Source organism: Electrona antarctica (assembly GCF_951216825.1).
Source record: "Electrona antarctica genome assembly, chromosome: 23".
NCBI classification, from domain to species: Eukaryota; Metazoa; Chordata; class Actinopteri; order Myctophiformes; family Myctophidae; genus Electrona; species Electrona antarctica.
Window position 1 is genome coordinate 25585307 of NC_136804.1, and position 9610 is coordinate 25594916.

The 9610-nt window shown below is 44.2% G+C and overlaps 1 protein-coding gene across 1 annotated transcript in view; it reads left to right on the forward strand.

Moving 5' to 3' along the window:
• Nucleotides 1-9401, forward strand: part of LOC306916537 (uncharacterized protein) — a 10259-nt gene extending 858 nt beyond the window's left edge. Inside the window, exons 2-3 of the mRNA XM_079494428.1 lie at nucleotides 5413-5482; nucleotides 8921-9401. Of these exons, the coding sequence (XP_079350554.1) occupies nucleotides 5413-5482; nucleotides 8921-9163 (313 nt within the window). The 3' untranslated portion in view covers nucleotides 9164-9401. The remainder of the gene's footprint in view (nucleotides 1-5412; nucleotides 5483-8920) is intronic.
• The last annotated feature ends 209 nt before the right edge of the window (nucleotides 9402-9610 follow it).

Here is a 9610-nt window from a genome sequence, read left to right on the forward strand (position 1 = left end):
CCGATCTACACATCGGCACGTTGTGTGCTTGTAGATCAGCTGTTTGAACTGGTTTAAAAGGTTTTTCAAAATGGTAAAAAAAAAATTGTCGACTTCTGGCGGGACTTGATGGTGTCGTAATGGCTGATTTTAGACTTGGTTGCATGCTGAAAATAGCCAATCTACAAGCTCAGTAGATTGTAGTCTAGATTGGCTATTTTCAGCATGCAAACAATTTTAGTTCTACTGGATCTCTTCTCCACTTAACCCTAACATTTGAGTCTAGTTTTTATTTGTTGATGAACATTGTCAGTATATTTAGTCTTAGTCTTTAGTTTTAATCATCATTGTTTTTATTTAGGTTTTTTACTTTGTTTTCGTCAGTGGAAAAAAAGGTTCTCGACGAATATCTTTCGCCATAGCTTTAAGTCGACGACATCAACGCTGTCTGCCACACACGGCGCTTCATACATGCTCCTCTCTGGCCCGCTGGGTGTTTTTTATGGCTGCCTTGTATACAGACAGCAGTGAGAGAGAGGAGCTCCGGGGGCCTCCAAGGTCAGGGCCTGCCGCCCGGGGGCCCGTGCCCCCCGGCGTGAGAGCCCTCTCTCAGCCGGGACAGAGCCAGGGTCATGGGTCTCCTGATTTACGGTCTGCGCATTGTGTCCATGCGCTGCCCCAATCCTGAGTGTACATTTAACTCCGAGAGTGTGCAATGATGGAACCAAATGGAACCTTTTACGTGTCCATTCGCTTTCACTTGTACCAGTGTTGCTTTTGTCGACTAAAACTATGACGAAAAATGTTCGTCGACTACCTTTTTTCACTGACGAAAACTAAATGGAAACTAAATGAAAACTAAGCTATGATGACTAAAACTAAGACTAAATGTATTGACAATTTCAAAACAGCTAAAAACTAGACTAAAATGTTGTGTACACAACGTGTCGCAGCACGAAGCGCTGTGAGCTTGTAGATCGGCTATTTTCAGCAAGTGTAAAATCTGTCATTACGACGGCATTAGTCGACGGCATCAAGTCGACTAAATTAACTGTAGATTTAATCTTATGACATGGGGCAGTATTATGCGTACCAGGTCTTATTACTTGACTTAAGACCTGGAGGCGTGATCAATGCCATTTGGCTATTCTGAGTGGCCAAACAACAACATGCCTCCAGGTCTTAAGTTAAGTAATAAGACCTGGTACTTAAGACACGCATAATACTGCCCCTAGTTGACTAAAACTAGACTAACACTAAAACAATCCAGGTGACTAAAATGTGACTAAAACTAAATGAGAACTATTCAAGAGACTATAGGGCCCTATTATGCGTGTCTTAAGTACCAGGTCTTAATGGTGTCGTAATGGCTGATTTTAGACTTGGTTGCATGCTGAAAATAGCCATTGACCACGCCTCCAGGTCTTAAGTTAAGTCATAAGACCTGGTACTTAAGACACGCATAATAGGGCCCATATGAATAAAACTAAAATCAAAATTTGCTGCCAAAAACAACACTGACTTGTACACGACTTCTAGGAAGGATGCATTGTCACGGAGGGTTTTTACTGTGAGAAGGACCACTCTGCATGTGATGATAAAAAAAATTATAAAAAATTGCAATGCTTAAGACCTGAAATGCATCTGTGTCACCTTAGCTTTTAACCACTTGAACCATTATTTTTTAACTTTAGCTGTTGGAAAATTTTCAGATACAAGCTCATAGAGCGCAGCACCAAGTGCCACACTACAAGCTTGTAGATCTGCTTTTTTTAATCGGGGAAATGTGATTCAAATCTTTGAATATACTGTATATATATTTTAACTCAAATAGTTTCTTCTGGGGGGTCCCTGGAACAACATATTGTCAGATGGGGGCCAAATACAGATAATTCTGGGGGTCCTTGACATGAAAAGGTTTGAGCGCCACTGACATGTTTTTCAGAAAACTGTCAGAATTTAGAAGGAGAACAACAGCGCCCTTCTCTCATGTGATTCCAGATTGAACTAAATTGGTCCGTTACCTGTTCTTGCTAATCCTGTTGCTTGTAATCCTAGCATAGAAATAAACTGCAACAGTAGTAGCAGGAGTATACAACCCTTTCTGGGCTTTGAAATCTGACGTGTGTGTGTGTGTGTGTGTGTGTGTGTGTGTGTGTGTGTGTGTGTGTGTGTGTGTGTGTGTGTGTGTGTGTGTGTGTGTGTGTGTGTGTGTGTGTGTGTGTGTGTGTGTGTGTGTGTGTGTGTGTGTGTGTGTGTGTGTGTGTGTGTCTTTCAAAAAAAAAAAGCTCTTTGCCAGCATTTTTCTTTTTTTTATCGTTTTCTCACAATCTCCCCCTTTCCTATTATTCGGCCTCTAATTATACCCTTCCCCCACACTCTAAACTTGCATGCCTATTCAGCTTCAACGCTCTCTCTCTCTCTCATCTTCTCTCTCTCGTTCTTCCCCTGTGCTTTGTGGCGATTGGTTGGCCCTTGACTCAGTCCATCTGTTCCCGTATAGTGCATCGCATCTCGTCCACCTCACACACACACAGAGCCACATTCCCTCGGGGCAGGTCACGTGAACTGCCCAAAAGTAAAGCACATTGCCATACAGCGACCAAAGGGATTCCAGCCCAATAGACAGAGAGTGGCTTCTACAGTAAGGCACGTGTGTGCGCGTGCGTGTGTGTGTGTGTGTGTGCGCGCGCGTGTTTTCCCTAATAATCATATACAAATATGCAACTTGTATGCGATTCATTGTTGGGATTCACCCCTCAAGCCGCACGGAGCGACAGTAAATCCACGCGTTCCTGGAAGTCTGCTGGCTACAGTGAGTCAGAGTGAGAGAGCACTAATTCAGCAGCAGCGTGTAGCAAGAAACATGAGACAGCAGAACGTGACGTCTCTGCATGTGTTACCTACCTGCTGTACACTGACCAACATTACAATGTCCCTCCTCACGCCGTACACCACAGGGTCTCAATCTAGTCTAAGATTTAGACTATCGTAGAGGTATTTTTCGATTCTGACGTCTGCTCTCTATGAGAGTCTAAGTGATCATTACTCATGGTGTTTCAATTCTTGGCTCACGGACGTATAATCGCTCTTAACATGTACCTATGCAAAATCTAAGGTGCTTATGTTGTTGCCCCACTTCTCAGCTTGGCCTACGCCCTGCGTTTGAAAGTTGTAGGAGCGTTGTTTTCAATAAAAAAGGTGTTTTGATCCACTTTGTCTCGGAATCTGGCAAACAACGCTCCTACAACTAAATATTAGGCTAGTATCAATCCACCTTTTACCTGGTTAAAGATGGAGTGCCGTCATTGTTGTACTTTGTATTTTTGTATGTCTAATGGAGTTAACATTACTCTAATACATAATAACATAATTTTAACACTTTCTGTATACACTTTTTGGAAGAAAATCTTCCTCCTAGTATAATCATAATACCTGATGATCATGTTTTAGGGGGGGCGGCACTCCATATTTAACTTGCGTGCACGTGTAACCCAGTGAACCCCCACCCGGCCTCCACCCACCCCCACCCTCAGATTCACAAAGCAGAGCGTCTGCACTCAGTGGCACCCTAGCCCGCTCAAATCCCCCCGCCCCCAAAAAATAAATCACGATTTCTCCTGTCATTCAACCCAAACTGGGTCATCATAACTAAGTTTGGATACCAATCGACCGCCCCCCTCCTCACTGTACTTTGGGCCCTCCCAATGAGGAGAGCGCCAAAATCTTTGGGGCATTACGTAAGCGAGAAGCCTGCTCTGTTGGCCACAGCAGGGTGCCAGTGGAGGGTCGACAAAAGAAAATGGGTTAGGCTGCTATTATCCTCCCCACGACGGTCCATCACCAGCCCGCCCCCCCACCCAGTAGTCCATCGTTTATACCAGCCATTATCACGCCAATGTCCCGAGCTCACCAGCACTTGGGCTCTTTTACTGCAAACCCAAGTGCAATTAATGATCATTAGCTGCCCTGTCTCCCTTCATACCCATCACGCCCCCCCCCCCCAGCCTGCAGCCCGGCCGGGGGACAAGGGGGCCAATCACAACGCCGGGTGAGCGATCAGGCGTGCACTGTAACTTGCGGGCCGAGCGCTCGGCCATTCTTCGGCCCCTAAACAGGCCATTATTCAGCCTGACGAGGAGGGAGGGGCTCATTAACACCGGGCGGCCGCTCGTTAAAGAGCGGGACGGACGACCAGCGCTGTGCCACACGCTGGATGGATCCGCATGCAGAGGTCTGTCCGAAAAAACACGCAATCAGTCGTGACGGTCTCCCTCTAATTTTCGGACTGGACCCGCATTCTGTTGGTCAGCGGTGTACTCAAATGTTTTACTTGAGTAAAAGTACCGATCACTGCAATGTAGAAATATCGCGTTACTTGTAAAAGTCCCGAATTCAAAATTGACTCGAGTAAATGTGCAAAAGTATTGGTATCGAAATGTAGTTAAAAGTACCAAAAGTAGAAAGCATTCATTATGCAGAATGTCCCATGCATTTCATGTTGTCAAATGTGACGCGACACATTGTGGGCTTGTAGATCGGGGTATTTTAAAATGGCCAAAATGTATATAGGGTAGAAGTTTTTAATGTATGTTTTGTATAATAATAATACAAATCTGCAAAGAAACTGGTAACTAAAGTTTTCAAGGAGTAAAAACTACAATATGTGGATCCGAGATGTAGTGGAGACTGAGTGGAGTAGAAGTATTGAAAGTTGGAAAAATACTCCACTAAAGTAAGAAATACCTCAAATTTGTACTCAGTTACTTTACACCACCCACTGTCAGTGAGTGGTCACATTGCACCAGAGCGTGCCCCCCAATCCTGCCCCACCCCCCCATCTCCCTTTCTCTATACCCCCCCCCCCCCCCCCCCACGCGCTTCCCGCACACCATCCCCAAGCAGAGCAGTTTTATCCGTTACTGTGGCGGGATGTCCCCGTGTGCCCATGCATTGTTTGGCCAGCCAGGCCACTGTGAGCAACCACAATGGGCTCAGAACACTTTACCATCACATCTCCCCAAAACGCATGAGCATCGCACGGACGGGACACAGACCCCGCCAAAATTCACCCGCCACAGGCAGCGCCCAGACGATTAGTTACTTACTAACTACGTACTAAACCACTTTCAACCACGGCACGTACCTATTTTGGACATGTCATTATAGATGAAAATGTCAAAACATTATACAAAAGAAGAAAAACAAAATGACCAAAAAAAAAGCTAAAATCGCAGATCTTCAAGCTCACAATGCATCGTGATGTGACGCATTGTGATATTGTAGATCGCCTACACCTTCGATGTTCATCATATACAACTAAGTGCATTTAGGGCTGAACAACCATTTTTCCCAGATTTCAGAATGAAATTACATGTGGCTGAAAAGATGTTTTCAACTTGATAGTTAATTATATAATGTATCTTTTTACAGCGAGTTCATGCGCTCTCTAATCAGAAATATGGACTTCCGCTCTCTGGAGATGAAACTGTTCAAAGCCAAGGTACTGTCAAATGTTGTTGTTTATTATTCATTATCTTTGTGGTCACGAGTCTCACGACATATTTAAAGATGGAGTACCGTGATTTTTGTATTTTTTCCAGTTTTTCATGTGTTTATGAGGTGACAATACTTCATTAGAGCCCTTGTGTGGTTGTTATGTCTTCCCTTTGTATTTAGAGTTTCTTCTTGGAGGCTGAAACCTTGACAGTCAATGAAAAAAACAGTGAAATAGTGACATCACAATATCATCCCCTCCCCTAACCCCTCGCCCTTTATCATACAACAACAGCTGTGGGTGTGGCTTCAGTTCAGGTGGATCACCACCCACCAGGCAAACCAGGCATACTTAATGAATTGGTGGGCGTGTCCACATACTAATGTCATTTTAACAAATACTGTACTTTTTTTTGGCAAAATTCTTCCTCCTTATATAATAATAATACCTGATGATCATGTTTTAGGGTGGAAAAAGTTCACAGCACTCCATCTTTAATAACAGTGTTGTAATAGTGCTAGAGATTGCTCGAGCTGTGACAAATGCACACAACAATACCACTCCTCTCCCTTCATTGACCCTGCTGTGGCTCTATAATTATAACAAAATAAATGCTGGTAAACATCACTTTGAAGAGTGGGAGGCATTTAGTCCTTGTGCATAGAAATGAACAGAGCAAGCCAGAGAGAAGGAGGAGAGAGTGACAGTCAAGGAGCGAGGGAGGAGAGAGAGAGAGAGAGATGGGGGTGCTTTTCCCTTTTCATAGATTAGCATGGTCTTAATCTCATTAAAGTGCCCAGCAGTGAATATGGCGCACGTCCACTCTGTCCTGCCCTGTAATCAGCCCAAGACACTCCGCTCATCACACTCCACCAGCTGGCTGCACGCAACCAGCACTGCATGGCCCACATGCATACATACATGCATGCATGCATACATGCATAAATGCATACATGCATGCATGCATGCATGCATACAAGACGGTACTGAGCAGTGGTGAAAAAACAAAAAGAAACGTTTTACTTGAGTATAAAAGTATCAATACCGCAATGTAGAAATATGCTCTAGTAAAGTCCAGGAATTCAACATTTGCTTGAGTAAAAGTACAAAAAGGTATTGGCTTGAAAATGTTACTTATAATGTACCAAAAGTAAACGTAGGCTACTAATTGTGCAGAATGTCCCATTTAAAGTTTTCATTTGTATAATAATTCTACAGCTTTACAATATGTATATCAGCTATTTCCAAATGGCCGTATATAATAATCAAAAAAATAACTAGTAAGTAAAGTTTTCAAATAATTGGAGTGGAGTAAAAGTACAATATTTGCCTCTGAGATGCAATGGGGTAGAAGTAAAAGTACTGGAAATTGGAAATACTCAAGTAAAGTTTAAAAGAAATACCTCGAAATTGTACAGTACTTTATAAGTAAATGTACTTAGTTACTTTCCACCACTGGTACAGAGAGGCAGAATGAACATGAAAGCTTGTGGCCACGGGTGTTGGAAACCGAGCCCTGGCCAGGTAGAGGGGGCTTTGTAATTACAGACAGAGCTGTTAGGGATAGGTTTGATAAGTGGAGAGGTTGGGGGAGGAATGGGCTAATTGCCATGGGGATTATACCCCTCCCCCCACACAACAATTATCACTTAGAATGCATTAACCGTGCTAACAGGTGCACTCGGACAAGACTAGAAACAAGCCGCAGTAACCTGAGGCAGCTTTGAAAAGAACAGAGGCACACACACACACACACACACACACACAACCATGCACTCTCTCTTTCACACACACACACACGCACACACGCACACACACACACACACACGCACACACACACACACACACACACACACGTGCGTGCATGCATGCATGCAACACACACACACACACACACACACACACACACACACACACACACACACACACACACTGTGACAGCAGTTTCATAGCCAAAATAACAAGTAAGACGCGCAAACGCGGGAAGCGAACGCAGCTCGTAAATTGCAATAACAACAATTAGAATAAATTACGTACTTTTTAAGGTTTTTTTTAAGTTAAGTTTTTTTTTAAGTTAAGTTTTTTGTGTGTGTGTGCGTGCGTGCGTGCGTGCGTGCGTGTGTGTGTGTGTGCGTGCGTGCATGTGTGTGTGTGTGTTTTTGTGTGTGATACAGCTGCGCCCTCTGGTGGTGGGCGGGTGGTGTTACAGCGTGACACACACACACACAGACACACACACAGACACACAGACGTGATCTGCTGGGTCTCATAGTAAATGCTCACTGCGTTCGCAATCACTGCGTTCGCAATCACTGCGTTCGCAACTATATATCTCTGCTGTCGGGTAGAAACCACCTAATTCCAAAAGAAATCAGGAAATTAAATGAAGAAAACCTTCAAACAAATCAATGCTGCCTCATCAAAGTTGGTGTTGTGACTTTATATATTGTCATTTACTTGCTTGACACGGGCAGAGGTGGTGGAGTACTATAGGTTGAGGGTCCAATGGAGTTTAGAGGTTTTGTCCGAAGCGCTTTTTAATACTTTCCATTGGTTCAATATTGTTTTAACCAACACACAGACGTAAAGGGTGTTCAATAGCACTGATTTAAAAATGAATCAGTGCCTTGCTCAAGGGCACTTCAGCGGTGTTGGGTGAGTGATGACCAATCACTTCCCGACCCAGATTCTTCCTGCCCGTCCAGGGAATCGAACCAGCAACCTTTCGGCAACAAGGGTGCTCCTCGGTCCCTTTAGGCCACCGCTGCCCCTAGTACAAGTAAGACGCGCGAACGCGGGAAGCGAACGCAGCTCGTAAATTGCAATAACAATTAGAATAAATTACGTAGTTTTTTAAGGGTTTTTTTACGTTCTCTTTTTTTTAAGATTTGTTTTAAGTTACGTTTTTTTAAGTTAAGTTTTTTTTTTAAGTTCTTTTTTTAGTGTGTGTATGTGTGCGTGCGTAGTTTTTGGTACGTTTTTTATTTTTAAGTTTTTTTTTAAGTTAAGTTTTTTTTTAAGTTAAGTGTTGTGTGTGTGTGTGGGTGTGTGTGTGTGTGTGTGTGTGTTTTGTGTGTGATACAGCTGCGCCCTCTGGTGGCGGGCGGGTGGTGTTACAGCGTGACACACACACAGACACACAGACACACAGACATGTTCTGCTAGTTCTCATAGTTAGTGCTCACTGCGTTCGCAAATACATTGTACCCTATCAGTGGTTCCCAAAGTGGGGTCCGGGGACCCCCAGGGGTCCTTGAGGGAGCTCCAGGGGGTACCCAGCTAAATGATAGTTTGGAACCAAATGGACCCTTATGGATCTGTAACTCAGAGAGTGTACAAATCGAACCAAATGGACTCTAACGGGTCCATTTGGTTCCATTTGTACACTCTCAGAGTTAAATTAACATTGATTTTACAGTTTGGGAACCTCTGCCCTATATGCAGCAGCTTTTCCTGTTCCTGCTGGAGGGACAGGCGGATCAGCAGCAGGGCGTCATCAGCGAGGAGCAGCTGCTGGTGGAGTTGAAGGCCGGGGGAATCGACCCGGAGCAGGAGGCGGCGGTGAGACGGCAGCTCCAGAGCATGGGTCCTCTGGACCTGATGGGCTTCCTGGCCTACCTGCCCCTCTTCATCCTCATCCACAACTCTGTCATCGCCAACCCTCTGGACGACTCCACTAACCTGTGAAATCACCCAACGCACCCCTTTATGACCCTCGATGTCCTCCTATATACAGCTTTTGTCCCCACACATCTCATATTTAACATTGACAATGAAAGCAGAAATTTGGTCAAATGTCCGCCAAATATGACGTACATTTGTGGCAACACAAACATCAATCTTCATATGACCACCGCGCTCAGACTGTAGGTGCGCCACCCGATTTACAATATATCAGGATCAAGGAGATGGGTCGCACACATCAAGACTGTGGCAACACAAACATTAAATGCCATTGACAATGAAGGGAAAGTTTACGTCATAATTATGTAGATGAGCGAATCGTCTAACCAATCACATAAATTCAGTTGTTCAAGAGATGATGTATGATGATGTATAATGATAAGAGCGCCCCTCACTTCACACAGGTGTGATTTTTGTGATTACTAATACTGTAGTACCAGCGCATAATGA